The sequence below is a fragment of the Nomascus leucogenys genome, chromosome 4 (genome assembly GCF_006542625.1).
Source record: "Nomascus leucogenys isolate Asia chromosome 4, Asia_NLE_v1, whole genome shotgun sequence".
Classification (NCBI taxonomy): domain Eukaryota; kingdom Metazoa; phylum Chordata; class Mammalia; order Primates; family Hylobatidae; genus Nomascus; species Nomascus leucogenys.
This window is the reverse complement of record NC_044384.1, coordinates 105,089,525-105,112,306: the sequence shown is the minus strand read 5'-3', so window position 1 is coordinate 105,112,306 and position 22,782 is coordinate 105,089,525. Positions and strand designations below refer to the sequence as shown.

General features: G+C 39.9%; 1 protein-coding gene across 2 annotated transcripts in view; it reads right to left on the bottom strand.

Annotated features, from left to right (window-relative positions):
• Window positions 1-243: 243 nt before the first annotated feature.
• Window positions 244-22,782, bottom strand: part of LRRC2 (leucine rich repeat containing 2) — a 59,827-nt gene continuing 37,288 nt past the window's right edge. The window contains exons 4-9 of one of the 2 annotated variants that reach the window (XM_003256983.4): window positions 22,326-22,482; window positions 14,540-14,676; window positions 11,687-11,832; window positions 9,156-9,311; window positions 3,377-3,513; window positions 244-928 (exon numbers count right to left, since the gene is read on the bottom strand). In XM_003256983.4, the coding sequence (XP_003257031.1) occupies window positions 879-928; window positions 3,377-3,513; window positions 9,156-9,311; window positions 11,687-11,832; window positions 14,540-14,676; window positions 22,326-22,482 (783 nt within the window). In that variant the 3' untranslated portion in view covers window positions 244-878. The remainder of the gene's footprint in view (window positions 929-3,376; window positions 3,514-9,155; window positions 9,312-11,686; window positions 11,833-14,539; window positions 14,677-22,325; window positions 22,483-22,782) is intronic. The other variant, XM_003256982.3, reaches the window with a different exon arrangement.

Below are 22,782 nucleotides of genomic sequence, written 5' to 3'. Positions count from 1 at the left end.
ATATTCCAGCCTTTCTTTCTTCAAGGCCTAGATTGTACCTACAAGTCTCTCCTGGGAGTCTACACTTGCTAAAATATAACTTAAAACATATGGAAATAGCAGTTTATATAAACTCAAGGAAGATTTTTCTCAGTAAAAGAAATAATTAAACTCTTTCAAAATAACAAAATACTCTCATCTGATTAGTCCAATATAAATGCTCTTTTCACCATCCCTTTATCTTTTTTTTTTTTTTTTTTTTGAGACAGAGTCTGGCTCTGTCACCCAGGCTGGAGTGCAGTGGCACAATCTCGGCTCACTGCAACTTCCGCCTCCCAGGTTCAAGTGATTCTCCTGCCTCAGCCTCCTGAGTAGTTAGGATTACAGGCACCTGCCACCATGCCCAGCTAATTTTTTGTATTTTTAGTAGAGATGGGGTTTCGCCATGTTGGCCAAACTAGTCTGGAACTCCTGACCTCAGGTGATCCACCCACTTCGGCCTCCCAAAGTGCTAGGATTACAGGTGTGAGCCACACCACACCCTGCCCCTTTATCTTTTGATTCCTGAAAACAATGCACTTAACTTCAGTATTTGGTCTTTTAGTTATAATTCTTAAAAATAAGACATTTTAAAACATATTAAATGTGCATTATTTGGAAACAAATGTATGCAAATGAACCTGGAAATATCAATATATAAACCAGTTTTTCAATTCTCCAGTCCATGGAGGGAGATATTCATGTATTTGACATTTGAAAACCATTTTTCTTAGCAACTATGATAGTGGTTTCTAGACTTTGTCCTTAAGCACAAGCCATTCTTCCTATATGACATGATCATAACAAAGATTTATATATAGCTCCAGAGAGTAGTGAGATTTGCAGTCTTCTGATGGATATCAAAGTTGAAGGCTAAAAGACACTTTGGTGGTATAGCTGGGAACGGATTCTGTAACAGAAAGAAAAAAATATGCTCAATCATTCACCATTTTATTATGAAATCTAACTACATGCTATGGCCTATTTCAATATACTCATTATTGTCACTTCATGTTTTAAGTACAGAGATACTGTATAGGTGATAAATAATGCATTTGTCACCATTAAGTAAGCCATCACAAATGTGCAGTCCAACTTTAGAAATGTTTATATCTAAGAATCATTAACTTTCATTATTTGGCCATCTTTCCAGCCAACTCACAGTTACATCAAGATCTTGGAAGCTGTATGACCCTATAGTATTAATAGTTGACAAAATAGAAATAGATGGTCATGGACTTGGGTCTGTGGCTAGTAGGTGGCAGAGGGTACCATTTATAAGAGAAGTTTGGGCTGTTCCTAAACCATACATGATCTTTGAAAGTAAACCTTCTCTCAGCCTTGCTCTTCCCACTAGATGCTGACCCCTCTTCTCTCTCCTTTCACAGCCAAAGTTTTGTCAAAGGATGGTCTACACCAATGGCTCTCAAAGTGTACTTCTCAGACACAAGGCATCAACATCACCAGGGAGCTGGTCAGAAGTGTACTTTCTCAGGCCCTGCCCCAGGCCTGATGAGTAAAAACTCTCATTCCTATGTTCACTAAAGCTTGAGGACCAGTGAGGGCTTCACATCCTCATCCTTCTTGAATCACACAAGGTTGTAGGTCCTTGTGGGCAGATTAAATCTACTATTTTTTCACTCAGACATTGGTCTGATGGGGAAAGAAGGAAAACAGGGAAGACACCATGATAAAGAAAAGAAAACGAACAAATTTTTTAAAATTCAGAGCACATGCCTGACCATATCTAGGTTGAAACATTAAAAAGTGTCATTTCTGTAGGACAAAACCAGCTGAATATTAGCAATATCATGTGTTCAATCTAATATATATGAATATATACAGAATAAATTATTATTATTTAGAAATAAGTGAACAAATTAAAAATCTATCATCCCTAAAGTTAATTTTTAAAAGCAAATTATTTTAAAATAAATTAATTTATTTAAGTAAATAATAACTAATAATATATTATCAATAAAATTAATAATAAATAATATATTTATTAAATGATATTTTATAATATATAAATATATTTATTTTATTTAAATTGATTAATTTTAAAAGCAAATTATTATTGCTGGCCACATAGATCCAAAACTTAACACCTATTTTCTTTCTTTCTTGTAGTTTTACATAATAGCACTACAATATAATTATGAATAAATAAATGAATAAAATGGAACACTAAAGGTTCTCACAAGAGGAAAACCATACAACCCAAAGGTAAATTTTGACAAATAAATGGTTCTGTTATTTCAGTTTCACATTTACAATAAATTTCTAATTTATTTCATATTAGTTCAGCATTCAAAATTAGGGATATCCAAACAGATTAAAAGTAACCATATAGAAATTTTAGTTTAGCTGAAACAATTTTTAATTTGCCCAATAAGTGACACTTTCCATCATTTCTAACTATCTGAATGTGACTAATCGTCTTCAGACATCTACTGATGAGGGAGGGGCATGCTCACACATGCCATTTTCTGAGAGTGGCTGAGGGAGATTGCCCACAGATGCTCATCATCAGAGGCCCAGGGCCAGTGCTGCTTCCTTCCTAAATCCACATGTGGGACATCTCTCTTCCTGCCAGGTCTGCACCTAGCTCATCAAAGAACTGAAAAATTAAGGAATGACTCTCAGGCATCCACACCCAGAAAGGAGGCAGTGATTAGAAGACCAAAGACTGATGTATGCCTTTTTCCTAGGGAAGCTGTCTTGCGATGGAAGGAAGGCCTTAAGGCTTCCAGAACACCATTAGGATCTCTCCACTCCTTTGGAAACAGCCGCCAGAATCTGGAGCTGGGAAAAAGCCTTCCCACCCTTTCCTGAGGTACTTGACCCCCCTCGCCCCTCTGTATTCTCACCACCCTATGGGAACCAAAACTAAATGCATCTATGCACAAATTGGCCATCCTGTGCTTTCCCTTTTGTGATTTTTATGTAAGTGTTCTTGATTTATGTGAGATAACTTTTTCAAAAGTTGAATGTAAATGGATTTTGAAATGACATCTTATTTTTCTAGTAACTTAGGATACTATTTTGTCAATATCGTTTAGTTAAAAACTCACGTATGGTTAGTAATGCAACCCTGACATTTTAAGTGCACGTTTCCCAGCCTCCCTGTCAAACAGTGGATGATTCATCAAGCATTCAAGTGGACTAGGACAATTTGATATTTTAAGGAAATGTATCATTTGGAGTGTATTGGAGGGTAAATGGAAAAATAATTTACAAAGTAACATGCCCCTCAACCAATAAACTTTTTGTCAATTTGACTTCTATTAACAAATGTATTCCATAAGTGGAAGTCTGTACACTAATTTTAAATAATTTTTAAATATGAGTAACCCACCTCTTTCTTTAAGGTCTTCAATATAGGCTTTCATAACTTCTTTATCAAAATGTTGGCGATCCCGTTCACTTTCCATTATTTCATTGCCATCTTCACAATGGGCATTATCAATAGGGTTGTCCATAAGGCTTACAAATCTATTCGAGAAAGCATGGAAAGTATCACATTATCGCCTGTGCATTTTAAACTGCAAAATTCCTCACATAAAATAACCTCTGTTATCCCAAGTTCTGGCTTATCTTTAAAAGTCACAACTGACCACATGATACCAGCATCACCAGTGGAATTCCAGTGTGGAATAATCCAACAGTAATATAGAGCCAATTTTAAAGTACAGACTTTTCAGAGGCCTGATGCGGAAATGAGAGCTCCTTAGTCACAGGCAGAGAGGACAGGAGGCCATGGAGTGGACAGTAACACCTCCTCTCAGGCAGATCCTCACAGCTGCATGTAGTCATGCAATGTTTGATGTTACTCCCAGTAAGGGACATCCAACTTTAAAATGATGTGTCCAAATTACAAAGGACTTAAGGAAAATCCCCACAAAATGGGTATTTAAAAGATAGGACATGGCTGGGTGCAGTGGCTCACTCCTGTAATCCCAGCACTTTGGGAGGCTGAGGCAGGTGGATCACCTGAGGTCAGGAGTTCGAGACCAGCCTAAACAACATGGTGAAACCCCGTCTCTACTAAAAATACAAAAATTAGCTGGGTGTGGTGGCAGGCACCTATAATCCCAGCTACTCAGGAGGCTGAGGCAGGAGAATTGCTTGAACCTGGGAGGCAGAGGTTGCAGTGAGCCGAAATCACGCCATGGCACTCTAGCCTGGGCAACAGAGGGAGACTCAATCTCAAAAATAAACAAATAAATAAATAAAAGATAGGACAGGAACAGAGGCTCATGCCTATAATCCCAGCATTTTAGGAGGCCAAGGCAGGAGGATACGGTTGAGGCCAGGAGTTGGAGACCAGCCTGGGCAGCATAGAGAGACTCCATCTTTACAAGAAATATAAAAGATTAGCTGAGTGTGGTGGCACATGCCTGTCATCCCAGCTACTCGGCAGGCTGAGGCAAGAGAATCGCTTAGTCCAAGGAAGTCAAGGCTCCAGTGAGCTGTGACGACACTACTGCACTCTAGCCTGGGCAACAGAATGAGAGAGACCTCATCTCTGAAAAAATAAGAATAAAATTAAATGAAAGATGAACTACTGCTAAAACACACACACACACACACACACACACACACACAAGCTAAAGCGGGGAAACCCAAATGGCATTTGATCTTCCGTCTTCACAATTTTCAAAGATGTATCGATGTGAAAAATGTTATAATTATTTCAATTCAAAACAGTAAATCTCTTAAATAGTTTTTGGTTGCAGTTGCAGGCCCTGCTGTCTTGAGATGTTAGCGTGTTCTCATTGGATTATAGACGAGGGCTGTATATATGGAAGATATGAGCCACGAGTGTTGTATTTTAGTATACATATATATTTCCCACTTCATTTTCCTTTTAATTTTATTTAATGTCTGAACATGGAGAAAGTTTAAAAGTTGTAATGTTTAATGTAGATAGAACCATTCAACTTTTACTTTATAATTTTTTCACTGAGTTAATGTTTATCATCCTTCCCTATTCAAAAATAAGAAATATACCTACATTTTATCATTCTTAAATTTTTTAATCAAAGTAATCATTGTACATATTTTTAAATCTTCAGAATGTAATCGTGCTTCTTTGTGAAGCAATAGTCTCTCACCCTCCCTTTGATTACTCTTCAGATCCCAAAAGCAATCTTTTTTCATTGGTCTATCACTGTTTTTCCTTAATCTATTTAAAATACCTTTTACCTTAGGACAAATACTTGCATGTCATTCAATCAAGTGTTGGTATTTCTCCCCTTCTTTCCAGTTTCCCAACCTTCACACTTCCAAATTTTTACCTACTATTTTACTTTTTAAACATTTCATTATGAAAATTCTTAAATATTCACAAAAGTAGAAAAAAGTTCACAGTGAACACCCATGTACAATCCCCTAGATTCCATGTTGAATATTTTGCTATACTTGCTTTATTTTAACACATATCCACTCATCTGTCCACACACCTATCCGCCCAACTATCCACCCATCTATCCATCCATCCATCCACCCATCCATCTACCCACCATCTACCCATCTATCCACCCATCTATCCACCCACCATCCACCCATTTATCCAACCATCCATCCACCCATCTGTCCACCCATCTATCCACCCATCCATGCACCCATCTACCCACCCATCTGTTCACACATCTATCCACCCATCTATCCACGTGTCAGACATCTCATTTTTTTTGATGCATCTCAAAGCACAATCACAGACATTGTGTACTTTTACTTTGTTAAGGTCAATACTATACACATTCTGATGTGTAATCACATCTCACTTTTCTTTTGCCTGCAGTTTGATTCTAAAATTGAAAATCAATAAATAACATTTACATTTTTGTGACAACTATCTGGTAAGGCTGGTAATGCCTTCATATCTGAGAATGAGACGGCAGAATTTGGCTGGGCCCCTGAGTATGTATGCAGCGCTGGCCAAGGTACTGGCCTCACTGTGGGTGATCACTCAGGGACGGAGCTAGCAGGTCCCCAGGGCAGTCGCCAAACACAGAACTCTGGGGTCTTTTCTCCAGGGCTACCTTAGAGAAAATCTCAGGCTTTTGGTCTGGGGCCTGGACTGCTGGTACAGAGTGGTCTGCCCCTTGTAATTAAGGAGGAGGTTGGGGGGTGCCTGTTGATATAAAAATTCTTCCGTTTTTCCTCTTGTTTTAAGCACCATATTTCTGTCTACAACTCCCTGTACCGAAATTTCTGGCCACCAAGCATCTTCAGGACAGATTGGCCTGCTCCTCGGCTTGTTCTCTGGCATTTGGTCTGTTTCACCTTACTTTCATCAATGACTGCTATTCTGTCTGCTTGATGTATCTCATAAAAATATTGAGATTTCTCATATTTTAAATTTTTTCCTTTCATTTTAATAGGCTCTTATAAAGGATAAGTGTATAAGTGTTAAAAGGGATCAAGCCATCATCATTAACATGGCATTCCTTATTCTTTTAATAACTTTCTTTTTATATTTAACTTGTCTCTTGGTCTGGTTTTCTTTCTATATGCTATTTATACCATATATTTGTGATATTAACTATATATGGCATATATAGCAATGTACTCCAAGATTTCTTATGCTATAAAGTGAAGAACAGGCTTTATCACTAGCCAGTTTCTTCATACCATATGAAGTCATTCATACTTTCCCCAGTTGCTTATGAAAATTCCTATATCACGTATTAGCATTGATTTCAGGACTATCTATTCTCTTCCAATAACTCACCTACAAATCATTGCCCAGCATTGCATCATTTTGAGGTCACCCCTTCTAAATGTATTGTAATTAATTTTTTTTTTTTTTTCAGATAGAGTCTTGCTCTGTCATCCAGGCTGCAGTGCAGTGGTGAACAATCATAGCTCACTGCAGCCTCGACCTCCCAAGCTCAAGCGACTCTTGCACCTCAGCCTCCCAGGTAGCTGGGACTACAGGCACATGCCACCAAGCCAGGCTTTTTTTTTTTTTTTTTTTTGACAGGGTCTTGCTGTGTTGCTCAGGTTGGAGTGCAGCAGTGCGATCACGGCTCACTGAAACGTCGAACTCCCGGGCTCAAGCAATCCTCCTGCCTCAGCCTCCCAAGTAGCTAGGACTACAGGGGCATATCACCATGCCTGGCTAATTTCTTAATTTTTTGTAGATACAGTATCTTGCTATGTTACCCACACTGGTCTCGAACTCCTGAGCTAAAGCAATCCTCCTGCCTCACCCTCACAAAGGGTTAGGTTACAGGCATGAGCCACTGTGCCCAGCCACACTATGATCCTTGATAAGCCAAGTTCTGTCACATTACTCTTGTTTTCTAAAATTATTATTACTGTCCTTAGCTTTTGTCCTTCTACACATACTGTCAAATACATTTTTCAAGCTCCAAAAAAGAAATTCCATTAGAGTTATGATTGGAATTACATTACACTTAAGTATAATTTTTGGAAAAAATCACATCTTGACCAACTTTTCACCCAGAAAAGATACATTATACCTTTTTCAAATATTCAAGTCTTCTTTATTATTCTTTGGGAAGACTGTTTAATACTCTTCATGTAAGAGAATGATTTTCACTAGAGGTTTTCCTAGATATTTTAGATTTTTTGGTTATTATTATTAATGTCATCATTTCTTCCATTATTTTTCTACAGGTTATTTCCTTTTTTTTTTTTTTTTTTCTTTTTTTGATGGAGTCTCACTCTGTCACCAGGCTGTAGTGCAGTGGTGCGACCTCGGCTCACTGCAACCTCCGCCTCCCGGTTTCAAGCGATTCTCCTGCCTCAGCCTCCTGAGTAGCTGGGATTACAGGTGCCCATCACTGTGCCCAGCTAATTTTTTGTATTTTTAGTAGAGATGGGGTTTCACCATGTTGGCCAGGCTGGTCTTGAACTTCTACAGGTTATTTCTAAGAATCAGTAAGCTATTAAATTTTTATGCAAACCTGTATCCTTTTTTATTGAAATTTCAATAATTCAAAGAGCTTCCATCTGATTCTCTTAGATTTCTGAGTCCTACAATTATATCATTTGAAATTACTTTAGTTAGGTGACAGGTTTACCCTGACTGCTATGAGACGTGAAGCTGCCAAGCCTGCTTCCAGGAGCTGGATGTGGAAGGGGCTCTAGGGAGGAGTCCTGCTACCCCTCTCACCAGTGGTCCTCTTCTTATTCAAACAATATTCCACACACAGCCAAGCACAGTGGAAGACCTGTTCTAGTGGAAGGAGCGGAGTAGGGCATGTGTGAGATGTCTTACACCCTGTTTATCTTGTGCTTATGCAGATATGAAGTTGGTCTCTTTCTCTCCAGCGGTCGAAACTCTTTATTTGTTTGCCATGCATTTATTGCAAGGACAGGAAGATAAGATTGAACTCTGCTGACAGTAAGCTCTTACCACTGAAGAACTAGGAGTCCTGGGGAAATATTCTCGCTAGTGGTTGTGTTAAGAGCCACCTGGTGTTCAAGGCCAATGGGTCTCTGGACAGAGAGAAGGTGGCTCTTACTAGAGCAGCCTCGTGTGAAGAATGTGGGGAGGGCCCAAACCGCTAGGGATGGACAAAAATGGTCTCAGGTAGAATTAATGGGGCAACCCCAAAGCTCCGGATTCTGGGAGGATGTGCTGCCAGGGAGCCATCAGCTGCCTTGGAGTCATTTCAGGGGAGGGCGGAGCTAGGACTTTTCAAGTCCACTTCCACATCCCCAGATTGAAGGTTATTTGGAGTACATTTGCATGGGTGATTTTTCTTAGTTGTGGGTGGTTTATAGGTTCACTTAAGGAAACCTAAAGAAGGGTGAAGCAACCAGGGAGGGTCCTTTCAACATCTGCTGACCCCTCCAGGCCAGCAGCGATGTGAGCACTGAGCGAGAGATCACAGGCCCTGGACATATGTCTCACAACACCATCAACCAGCATGCAGCATTTGTGCAGAAATCCTCTGAACCCTATGCCTCTTCCTCGTGTCATATGCCACAAACTCCAAAATCCTATAAAAAGTCACCAGAACTTCTGTGAGTTAGGATAAGGTTCTCAGAGTATGAGAGCCATCTAATCCGGGTCCTGAGACAGCTTCCCAGGCTCCGGTGCTTCTCACTCCTTACCTGTGTCTGAGTGTGTCTACTGGGATTTCTGGGCTACTCACTTTAAAGGTGTGGACGAGTCACAAAGGGCAGTTGGGAGCTCCACCAAATGGTCCCCACTGACGACTAACAGAGTGAGCTTCTTCAGGTTCAGCATGGAGTAGGGAAGGTAGGTCAACTTGTTTTTATACAAGAGAAAGCTCTGCAGCTCCTCTAGCCTAAGAAGAGGTAAAAACAATCATAGCACTGGACTTAGCATCATAGCTAAGAAAACCAACATGAATTACAAATAAATTCTAATAGGAAGTCCCTACTTTATTTTATACATGTGACCTTTATGAGAACCAACTTATTCTAAGTTTTGTTCTTGGTTTTTTTTTTGAGACAGGGTCTTACTATGTTGCCCAGGTTGGAGTGCAGTGGCACAATCTCGGCTCACTGCAGCCTCAACTTCCTGGGCTCAATGATCCTCCCACCTCAGACTCCTGAGTAACTAGGACTACAGGCACACGCCACCATGCCCGGCTAATTATTTTTTGTATTTTTTGTAGAGACAGAGGGTCTTGCCATAGTGTCCAGGCTGGTCTTGAACTCCTGGGCTCAAGCAATCTGCCCGCCTCAACCTCCCAAAGTGTTGAGATTACAGGCATGAGCCACTATGCTCTGCCTAAGTTTTAAATAACTAAAGTCATGCCAGGTGACATGATTTTTTGTAAGTTTTTACTGACTTAATCACCAGTTGAAGACACAGCTATAGCAGCGGGATAAGCATACTGCACAATACACACTAGGCCATGATGGAGCCTCAAACATCAGTATGTCCCTTCTGAGAGTCTACTGCATTTACAAGGGTTAACAGGGCATGGGAAGGCAATCATACTAGAATTGAAATGAGAATAAACAGATTTTAGCAATGTACTTCCTTTGGTACACCTTTTTTTTTTTTAATGAGAGAGACGGGGTCTCACTATGTTGCCTAGGCTTGTCTTGAACTCCTGGCTTTAAGCAATCCTCCTTCCTTGGCCTCTCAAAGTGCTAGGATTACAGCCAAGAGCCACTGTGCCCAGCCTCCTCTTGTATATCTTTAAAGCCCAGTTATTATCCTTCTCTCATCACATCTTCCAACTTTAAGACAGGAAGGCAACTGCAGAGTGAAAAGTAAATGAGCAAAATATGTTCCAAATATGTCTTATTCTGTTTTCCATTTTATTCTAACTCAGTGGCCTGCCCCTGGGAATTTTTCTTTCATTTATTTCCAAAACTTTGGCTAATCCCAAAAATATTTCATAAAGTTCCCATGTTGCAAACTATAAGATTCCCTCTTAGTCTCAAAAGCCTAGAAAGCATCAATACACATCACATGTACCAGGAATCAAGAAAAGTCATACAAGATGGCATTCAGGCCTAAGCCATTGCTGGCCTCTGTGTCATCATAGCTTGCTTGTGTTTCTTTATAAAAAAGATTGTAGGCCGGGCACGGTGGCTCATGCCTGTAATCCCAGCACTTTGGGAGGCTGAGGCAGGAGGATCACTTGAGTCCAGGAATTCAAGACCAGCCTGGGTAATACAGCAAGACCTTGTCTCTGCAAATAATTATTTTAAAAAATTAGCCAGGTGTGATGGCACACATCTGTGGCCCCAGCTACTTGGGAGGCTGAGGTGAGGGAATTGCTTGAGCCCAAGCAGTCGAAGCTGCAGTGAGCCATTACTGCACTACTGCAGTCCAGCCTGGGTCAGCTAGCGGGACTCTGTCTAAAAATAAATAAATAAATAAATAAATAAATAAATAAATAAATAAATAAATAAAAAAAAAAATTGTAGGTTCCAGGATGCCAGAGATTGTGTTTCATTTACCACTTTAAACCCATCCCATTCTCTAGGCTTGCCATACTGGAGTCTAATAATATCATAAGTGAATGACTGAATCTTACATGATAATTCTTATTTTAAAAAACATGAAATAGCTGCAAGAATATAATTTGGGCCAGGCACAGTGGCATGCCTATAATCACAGAACTTTGAGAGGCCAAGGCAGAAGGATTGCTTGCACCCAGGAGTTTGAGACCAGCCTGGGAAACAAAGCAAGACCCTGTCTCAACCAAAAATAAAAATTTAAAAATATGTGTACTTTTGATTTGAAAGAATATAATTTGAAAACCTGGCTAAGTATATCAATTTTGTTTGAAAGTTTATGTATAATGAATCAATAAGTGAAACTAATAAAATTTGTCCTCATTGATATTCTAAGCATACAGTGATATGTTTCTATTCTATACTTAATAAATTAACTTTTCCACTTCTGTAGAGTGAAGGAAAGTTAATGGTGCCATTCTATGGAAGACTAAAGCAAATTAAAGTTCATCAAGACAATGAAGATGTGTTCAAATGCACGTAAACACATACATGTATGATGCAGACTGGAAATTGTCTTATTCTATAATTTCCTTGGAAACTGATTTCCTGGAAACAAGAAATTCTGGAAAATTAGTTGATTCCAAAGAACATTCATGTACTGTACATGTTTTAAATGTTAACAGTGTTCGAAGCGTTAGTAACTAATACATACACCTCACCTTAGAATGCAAGTAGCTACCTGTCTATATCTTGCGGCAGGTCGGTCAGGTTATTGTTGCTGATATCCAACCACTGCAAATTCGACATCCGCAGGACACAGATTGGGACACTGGAAAACTTGTTTGCTGAGATATCTACAAATGTAACTTGCTTCAAATTACTTAACTAGAAATGAATAACAAAATGTTCTAATTACTTTTGTAAGAGTGGGAATTAAGTTCAACTAATAATTTTAAGATTGGTATTTCTTCCCCAAAGGCATTTCTATGAATATATGCAAAGCAGATCAATACAGTATGTATTTTGAAGCACCTCAGATGTGTCATTCACTGTGTACATGTAGGGAAGTTAAGATAAATAATACACTGCGGCTGCCTTCCAGGATTTTATATTGCTATAAATTATCAGTGCAAGCTGGGTGTGGTTGCTCATGCCTGTACTTCTAGCACTTTGGGAGGCTGAGGTGGACAGATTGCTTGAGCCCAGAAGTTCAAGACCAGCCTGAACACCATGGCAAAACCCCATCTCTACTAAAAATACAAAAATTAGCCGGATGTGCTGGCACACACCTGTAATCCCAACTACTTGGGAGGCTGAGGCAGGAGAATCACTTGAAACTGGATAGTGGAGGTTGCAGTGAGCTGAGATTATGCCACTGCACACAAAAAAGACATAACCGATACCAGGTAATTTATAAAGAAAAGAGGTTTAATGGATTCATAGTTCCACATTGCTAGGGAGGAATCACAACCATGGTGGAAGGCAAAGGAGAAGCAAAGGCACGTCTTACATGGCAGCAGCAAAAAGAGAGCTTATGCAGAGGAACTGCCATTTATAAAACCACCAGATCTCATGAGACTTATTCTCACGAGAACAGCACAAGAAAGACCTGCTCCCATGATTCAATTACCTCCCACCAGGTCCCTCCCACGACGTGTGGGAATTACAAGAGCTGCAATTCAAGATGAGATTTGGGTGGGGACACAGCCAAACAATATCACCATATCGTGTAAAACATAACTATAAAAGAGTTAGAGTGACTATATTAATATCAGACAAAATATATTTAAGAAACAATATTGTTAAGAATAAAGAAGGACATTTCATAATAATAAAAGGGTCAATAGCAGGAGCTCCCCTGATGTATGTCAGGAAGATATAAGAATCATAAATGTATATGCAACTAACAACTTAAAATATATGAAGTAAAAACTGATGGAATTAAAAGGACAAAGAGACAATTCAACAATTATAGTTAGATTTTTTTTTTTTTTGAGATGGAGTTTCACTCTGTCACACAGGCTGGAGTGCAGTGGAGAGATCTCAGCCTCCACCTCCCATGTTGCCTAGTCCTGGGAGTGGGAATGGGGATTCATATCAAAGGAGCAAGAGAGAATTGGGGGTAGTGGGTGGGGAAGGAGTGATGGAAATGGCCTAAATTTGAATGGGTGAGTAGTATGGTATGTGGATTACACTTCAATAAAGGAGGAAAAGGTAGAAGAAGGGGCAGAGAAGCAAACAGGGAGGCTGTTGCCCCAGTCCAGATGACAGACAACACTGTCTTGACCAGGGTGGCAGTGGGAAGGTGATGAGAATGGTTAGACAGAGTATATTCTGGAGGGCATGCTCAACAGGATTTATTTATGGATTGGATATGGCACATGGGAGAAGAGAGGTTAAGGATGACTTAATTTACTTCCAGCCTTAACATCTGTGTGAAGATTGAGCCATTGCCTGAACTGGAAAAGACTGGGAGATGAGTGGATCTGTGCGGGGAACCATGACCCCTGGCTGTGCACCCTCACCAGGACCCGTGCTGTGCATCTCCTAGGGTAGAATAGGTGCTAACAGCTTAGAAGCAGCCACTTCCTCCTACCCTGCAGCATACAGGAAAGGAAAATAACACCCCTTCTAGGATGGCAATTGGTGTCCCATGCCTTGTCACCAGCAATCACCATTTTTAGCTCATTAATTACCAGTAAGATTGTGATATCCTTGTCTCGCTCTAGCATGAGATGCTTATTGAGTTTAATTTGGCATTAAAAATTGTTCACTTTTATGTGCTCTACTTTATCAGAAAATGATTTAAAATCATTTTTCCATGAATACAGACCAAAAGAAACTCATGAATATTTTTAAATCAGTGGATTTCTTAAATCCTATCTGTAGGACTACCTTAATCATCTACAAGTTTTGCTATGAGTATATAAAAAATTTTACCACTTTTATTTTCAATTTTACCATTGTGGATAAATAAATCAGGATCTGCATTAGAAACAACAAGCATCATATATTACAAGCATTAACAAGCATTAAATAAAAATTTCTTGTGTGAAATTTTGCCTGGTTTTCCTTTGTTAGCATTTCTGAACTTAAATTTGGGTTCTGACCTAGTATAAAATGTTTTTAAAGAAGGGCAGGTGCGGTGGCTCATGCCTGTAATCTCAGCACTCTGGGAGGCCGAGGAAGGTGGATCACCTGAGGTCAGGAGACCAGACTGGCCAACATAGCGAAACCCCATCTCTACTAAAAATACAAAAATTAGCTAGACGTGGTGGTGTGCACCTGTAGTCCCAGCTACTCAGGAGGCTGAGGCAGGAGAATTGCTTGAACCCAGGACGCAAAACCTGCAGTGAGCCGAGATCACACCACTGCACGCCAGCCTGGGTGACAGAGCAAGACTTCATCTCAAAAAAAAAAAAAAAAAAAAAAAAGAGTTTTTAAAGACCAGTATACGGTGATTGAAATGTCAGGAAAACGTGATATAATAAAGATAGATTTCATATGTTAAAACTTCTTGCCATATTATAGGCCATTCTATGTCATAAACCAAATAAAAGTAAATCGTAGTGCAGAAATGTTTATCTCTTACTTCAAAGGGTAGCTCCATTAATTCTAGATTTCCAGAACAATCCAGTCTCTCTAGATTTTCACAGTCTCCCAATTCTGGAGGAATGCTCTTCAGGTGGTTGAAACTCACATTGAGCTCTTTCAGGTTCTTCAAACAACCTGTCATCAGAAAAAGTTAACTTCCATTGAATAGGTCCTTTATGGTCTTTTAAGAACAAAAAACAAAACTAAGAAGTAAACAGCTCTGTAAATAATGATGGGGAAGGAACTAAACATAATTTAGTATTTGGGTTTTGGGGGGTGTATCTGATGAACATTATCTTGTAGCATCACGACCCCAAGGTTCTGGAAATCACAGAGTTTTTCAGTGTGATAAGGGTCCAACATTACAGAATCTAAAACAAAACTTTTAAGGCTCATGCCTTCAGTGTGTCATATTTTTAAATAACTGATTAGTCTATTCTTTCTTGAAATGCCCAGGGATCTTTTCCAACTGAAATGAAGCTGCCTACCTACTCCCTGTTCTCCCAAAGCCCTCAGACCTAATTTCCAGTAAGGGGAAGATATTACAACTGGAGCACAGTGAATTGTATAGAGGCTCCTTGTTTCTAGAGCCCAAGAAGCAGCTTAAGGAATTACCATATCCTACAATATTTGAGTAAAAATGTTTAAATACAGATGCTCCCTAACTTACGATGGAGTTACACCTCAATAAGCCCACCATAAGTTGAAAATATCATTAAGTCAAAAATGCATTTAATACACCTAACCTGTCAAACATTGTAGCTTCACCTAGCCTACCTTAAATGTGCTCAGAACACTTACATTAGCCTACAGTTAGGCAAAATCATCCAACATAAAGCCTGTTTTATAATACAGTGTTGAATGTCTCCTGTAATAAATTGAATACCACACTGAAAATGAAAAGCAGAATGTTTGTATAGGTACTCACAGTTTCCTTCCTTCCTTCCTTCCTTCCTCCTTCCCTCCCTCCCTCCCTCTCTCTCTCTTTTCTTTCTTTTCTTTCTCTTTCTTTCTTTGTTTCTTTGTTTCTTTCTTTTTTCTCTTTCTTTCTCTTCCTTTCTTCCTTCCTTTCTTTTTTTTTTTTTTTTGTTTTACTTTAAGTTCTGGGATACATGTGCAGAACATGCAGGTTTCTTACACAGGTATACATGTGCCATGGTGGTTTGCTGCACCTATCAACCCATCATCTAGGTTTTAAGCCCCACATGCATTAGGTATTTTCCTAATGTTCTCCCTCCCCTTTCCCCCCAGCCACCAACAGGCCTGGTGTGTGATGTTCCCTCCCTGTGTCCATGTGTTCTCATTGTTCAACTCCCACTATGAGTGAGAACATGCGGTGTTTGGTGTTCTGTTCCTTGTGTTAGTTTGCTGAAAATGATGGCTTCCAGCTTCATCCATGTCCCTGCAAAGGACAGGAACTCCTCCTTTTTTATGGCTGCATAGTATTCCATGGTGTATGTGTGCCACATTTTCTTTATCCAGTCTATCATTGATGGGCATTTGGGTTGGTTCCAACTCTTTACTATTGTAAATAGTGCTGCTCTTTTCTTTTCTTTTTTGTTGTATTTCTTTTCTTTTCTTTTCTCTTTCTTTCTTTCTTTCTTTCTAGCAGCCGCACCCTTCTAGGAACAAAGTACAGTTTCTACTGAATGCACATCGCTTTCACACCATCAAAAAGCTGAAAAACCTTACATCTAACCACTGTAAATTAGGGATCATCTGTAATTCCAATAATTAGCTATTTTAAATCCATATAATGATAATTTCTTGGGAGTTTCACAAAGAAGTTAAGAGCACCACTCATTGTCATTCTTAATTCTTTGATGTCAAATGTCAAAAATAATTGCTCTAATAATGAGATAAAGAATACCCTGTCTAGTAATCACACCTCCCTGACTCCTCCCCTCCATCAGCCCTCAATAGATCTATAAGACAACACGATAAGAGATCAAACCCCACCTCCTTTACAAAATTCAGCTGCTCAACATAAAAGAGCTAAAAATCCTTTGTTCATTCCCACATTCCTTACTATGCTTGAGCATCAGATCCTGCAGCTGAGTGTTTCTTCATTTATCCCAAGTTTGTAAGGAGATATATCTGCTCCTCTAGGAGAGAAACATGCCCTGAATTAATATGTTTTCATCTCTTTTCGTTTTGCCCCACATGTGAAAACTGATTTATTCTAGATGCTCTCAATACTTATGTTTGGTGAAAAAGAGGATTTACTCAAAATACTCCATGTTAATAACTCAAAGAGTATCAAGAAGCAAGTACTAGAAGAAAATTACCTAAATCGGGTTGGAAGAATCAATATCGTGAAAATGACCATACTGCCCAAGGTAATTTATAGATTCAATGCCATCCCCATCAAGCTACCAATGACTTTCTTCACAGAATTGGAAAAAACTACTTTAAAGTTCATATGGAACCAAAAAAGAGCCCACATCACCAAGTCAATCCTAAGCCAAAAGAGCAAAGCTGGAGGCATCCCTCTACCTGACTTCAAACTATACTACAAGGCTACAGTAACCAAAACAGCATGGTACTGGTACCAAAACAGAGATACAGATCAATGGAACAGAACAGAGCCCTCAGAAATAATGCCGCATATCTACAACTATCTGATCTTTGACAAACCTGACAAAAACAAGCAATAGGGAAAGGATTCCCTACTTAATAAATGGTGCTGGGAAAACTGGCTAGCCATATGTAGAAAGCTGAAACTGGATCCCTTCCTTACACCTTATACAAAAATTAATTCAAGATGGATTAAAGACTTACATGTTAGACCTAAAACCATAAAAACCCTAGAAGAAAACCTAGGCATTACCATTCAGGACATAGGCATGGTCAAGGACTTCATGTCTAAAACACCAAAAGCAATGGCAACAAAAGCCAAAATTGACAAATGGGATCTAATTAAACTAAAGAGCTCCTGCACAGCAAAAGAAACGACCATCAGAGTGAACAGGCAACCTACAGAATGGGAGAAAATTTTTGCAACCTACTCATCTGACAAAGGGCTAATATCCAGAATCTACAATGAACTCAAACAAATTTACAAGAAAAAAACAAACAGTGGGCAAAGGACATGAACAGACACTTCTCAAAAGAAGACATTTATGCAGCCAAAAGACACATGAAAAAATGCTCATCATCACTGGCATCAGAGAAATGCAAATCAAAACCACAGTGAGATACCATCTCACACCAGTTAGAATGGCCATCATTAAAAAGTCAGGAAACAACAGGTGCTGGAGAGGATGTGGAGAAATAGGAACACTTTTACACTGCTGGTGGGACTGTAAACTAGTTCAACCATTGTGGAAGTCAGTGTGGCGATTCCTCAGGGATCTAGAACTAGAAATACCATTTGACCCAGCCATCCCATTACTGGGTATATACCCAAAAGACTATAAATCATGCTGCTATAAAGACACATGCACACGTATGTTTATTGCGGCACTATTCACAATAGCAAAGACTTGGAACCAACCCAAATGTCCAACAACGATAGACTGGATTAAGAAAATGTGGCACATATACACCATGGAATACTATGCAGGCATAAAAAATGGTGAGTTCATGTCCTCTGTAGGGACATGGATGAAACTGGAAATCATCATTCTCAGTAAACTGTCACAAGGACAAAAAACCAAACACTGCATGTTCTCACTCATAGGTGGGAATTGAACAATGAGAACACATGGACACAGGAAGGGGAACATCACATTCTGGGGACTGTTGTGGGGTGGGGGGAGGGGGGAGGGATAGCATGAGGAGATATACCTAATGCTAAATGACGCGTTAATGGGTGCAGCACACCAACATGGCACATGGATACGTATGTAACAAACCTGCACATTGTGCACATGTACACTAAAACTTAAAGTATAATAATAAAATAAAATAAAAAAGAAAATTACCTAAATCATTCTAAGAACATCTCCCTCTTTATTATTGTGTTCTTTTCTTAAGAATTTCCTATATAACGATGAAAAATTGTGATACTCACATGTCATAAGAATTTCCAAACTGGAGATATGATATATGTCTCGGCCATGTGAGAAGGGAATGGTCTGTCTTTGCCTAAGTTATGGATGTATTTGGATAAAATATATTCCGTTGATTTGAAATAGACTGAAAATTGTAAGTTGGATAAAATACATATATGACTTAAGTCTGGTATAGAAAGAGTATTAAAGCCTCTGAGATTTATTGTCCCCCTCCCTCCCATAGGTTAACTCACAAAAAAAATTCAACTAGAGAATTTTAGAGGCGGCAGATGTTTTAAAGATCATTCTGACCCCTTATCCTACAAAAGAGGATACTAAGATTTAAAAAATTAAAATATGTGCTCAAGTTACTCGAAGTTAGATAACATCTGTGTCTTCAGAATCTTAGGTCAGTCTTCAATTCACTAAGTTTAATTTTAAAATATTTGGGGAACAAGTTAAATAAATAATGCCATAATCATCACTCAGCTACTAAGGAGAATAGAGAAGGTTTAGATGTTCTGATACTGAAAAATAACATTAACGTAAAGATGATTCTAATAATAGTAATAATAATAATAATAATGACTAGTGAATACCAGTGATTCACCTACTCTAAATGCTTTCTATGTATTATCTATCTAATCCTCACAACAACCCTGTGAACTAGGTACTCTTGTTATCCCCATTTCACAGATGAGGAAACTGAAAACCAGTAAATGACTTGCTCAAGGTGACCTTCCAGTAAGTCAAAGAGCCAGGGAGCCTGATCCTAGAGTCCACCTCTGCCTTCATGGGGTGATCGGGGGAAACATGTGAGGCACAGACTGAAGAACACAGTGTAAGCCCATGTGTGTAAATATATTTAACATGCATGGTTACATGTCTGTTTATAAATAGCTACAATGTAGGTCTCTAGAAGAGCATGAGTGTATGTACAATGTGAATACCCAGGAAACTTAGCGCTTACTGAGAGGCTTGATTTACATTTTACACCTTTCTAGTATGTTTGAATAGTTTTCCCTGCACATGAATGAGGTCTGTGGGGATGACATCATGTCTTCAACAGGACTCGAGTGCCTTGGAATAATCACTTGAATGATCACTTGGAATAACAACTATGTACCCAATATGTTGGTGTTTATTGCCTTATCTAATCCTCGCAACAACTAAATGACAGCAACAACTATTATCCCAACTTTACAGATGAAGAAACTGAAGAGCAGAGAGATTAAGTATAGTGCCCCAGTCCCACATTGGTCCCCCCACGGTTACGCCTCACCCACCAATCTCTTCTCCTCCTCCGAGTGTGCAAGGATAACATCCTCACTCCCCCACCAGTTGTCTCAACCATGGCTGCACATGGGAATCATGTAGGGAGTTTGTTAAATGCTGATTCCTGGCCCTGTACCCAGAGATTCCTACAGAATTGGTCTGCAGTGGGTCTTTGGCATTTAGATTTTTAAGGCTTTTTGGGGAATTCTAAGGCGTAGCCAGGGTGAAGACCACTGCTCAAATCAAACAGGCTCATGAGGAAAGAATGAATATTACGTTGGTGTAGTGTGGGAAGTTAAAAAAGAACAGGTGTTAATCTTGCTGGAAATAATTTCAAGGAAGACATTTCAAGAGATGAACAAAAACACATATTAAGTGGAGCACCTCTGATGACATTTCAGACAACTTGTGAGCATGACTCATCTCATGGTGATGCTCTGATGCCCCCCTTTTGACGGATCCATGCTTAATACCCCATCTATCTTGCTGCCAACCACTGGATTCCCAAGCCCAGGTGGAGGATGGCAAGGATCCCTGAGTCTAGGTCAACCACTGTGGTTTCTCAAATGTATAAGGACAGAACCTTCCTACTTGAAAAGGGTTGTTTGTTTGTTTGTTTGTTTTGAGACAGGGTCTCACCCTGTCACCCAGGCTGGAGTGCAGCGGTGCCATCACCGCTCACTGCAGCTTCAACCTCCTGGGCTCAAGCGATCATCCCACAGGCACGTGCCATCATGTCTGGCTAATTTTTTACTTTTTGTAGAGATGGGGTTTCGCCATGTTGCCCGGGCTGGTCTCAAATTCCTAGGCTCAAGTGATCTGCCCGCCTCAGCCTCCCAAAGTGCTGGGATTCCAGGCGTGAGCCACCGCCTCCAGCCTAAAAAGCGTTTTTAAAAGTAACTCAGTCCTCAGAAACTCTATCCAGTTATTTAAATATACCATGAGCTTGCCCAAAAATGACCTGCAAATAGTGAAATCTGGCTTCTAGCCCAGGCTCTGAAGAAGTTCCTTAGTGTAATATGTAAATGATAAATGATTCAGTCAGCTAACGTCAGTGGGTCTCTCCAATTTGCAAAATAAAGGGGCAGGAGGTAAATGACCCCTTATGTGTCAAAAATGGTACTTTTTAGTCATAAAAATTCTAAGGTCATTTCTACCTTTCCAGAAACTAGGCAAGGAAACAGAAGTACTAGTCCTTGTTGGGTCTAGAATTTGATTTTACCCTGCTTAGAAGCTAACAAGTTTTGCCTATTCCTGTTTCATGGATACCGGCAGAAGACACAAGGCTCCTGGTCCAAGACAGCATACTGATGTGAGTTGGACTTACAGCTAAGTCTACCAAGCCTGACGCAGATGGCCTGGATAGATGCTATGCAAATATACATCACAGCTGAGAACCCTGAGCTTGGGGAACCCACCGCTTTTACAGCAAGTGGTTAGCAAGGCTGCTCTTTGCCTGGGAGCAGGTGTCACCTCATCCCTCAAGGTTAGTACGTGCATAAACATCCCCAAGATCGGCCTGGGTAAGAGGGCGGTCAGAGCCTTGTAGTCTTGACACAGCCAGCAAGATGTGTACGAACACCAGAGGCCCCACAAGCCACCTGTCCCACAGGGTCTTGGCTTCTGGTAAATTTTCACGTAACTGTTTGAAACCACTGGCCCCAGGGCACATGTGTAAGAATGGAGCTCCGTGCAGCCCCAGACCTTCACTCCTCACACCCCAGGAAAAAGAGAAGCAATAATGATCACTCTTATTTTCATTTTAAGATAACACAACTGAATAATGACTGAGAATTATAAAATTTTGATCCATCAAAAAGACATAGGCTGGTTACAGTGGCTCACACCTGTAATCCCAGCACTTTGGGAGGCCAAGGCAGGCAGAGCACCTGAGGTCAGGAGTTTGAGACCAGCCTGGTAAACACAGTGAAACCCCCTCTCTACTAAAAAAAAATACAAAATCAGCTGGTGGCATGTGACTGTAATCCTAGCTACTTGGGAGGCTGAGGCAGGAGAATCGCTTGAACCAGGGAGGCAGAGGTTGCAGTGAGCCGAGATTGTGCCATTGCACTCCAGCCTGGGCAACAAGAGAGAAACTCTGTCTCAAGGAAAAAAAAAAAAAGACATCATAAGCTAAACTAGATTTATCAATGGACTAATGTATAGGAACAATACATTACATTTATAATAAGCATATTGCATTTTTATAGGTTTAAAACTAAAAGAAAATAAACACAGAGTTCCTAAACAAAGTATTGCTCACTCATGAAACTTCTGGTTTCTGAGCAATTGGCAAGTGTCCCACGTGCTGAGTTATACAGGTGAGATGCCGACCTCACCGCCCAAACGGATGCTGCAAACAAGCAGCTCTGGGGAACCTCGAAACTGCCCTGCCCAGCCACTTCCTGGGGCAGCTGGAGAGGAAACACGGTGTCTGCACAGTGTCTGTCACCTGCCTGACAGCTGCCTGCTTAACACACCAGAGGCCCGAAGACCCCTGCTAAGTTGACATACCGATTTCTGCTGGAAGATATGAGATTTGGTTTTTTGGCAGATCCAGAATTCTCATCGCTTGAAATAACTCAATATATGTAGGAATGATTTGAATCAGGGTATTGCTTATGTGCCATTCTCTCAGGTGTGTCTGCTCCTTCAATGAATCTGGGAGCTCCTAAAATAGAAAGAATGACATCAGTCAGGACTAGCTCCTCCGTGTGCACAAAGCCGTGTAAAGCCAAGCATTTATTTTAAAACAGGAAGAGAGAAAGCAGACACGAGAGCATAAAACTTAACCACCAGCACTCCAGCCATTTCAAAAAGAAACCAAAGATACCACAGTTGTCATCAACTTCACAACAGTATATTAGCCCTATTTCAAAACTGCCGTGAATTCATGATGTTATTAAAATTAAATCCTAGTGAACACAAAAAACCAGACTCACACTTACAGCTACAATATGTATTATTTATT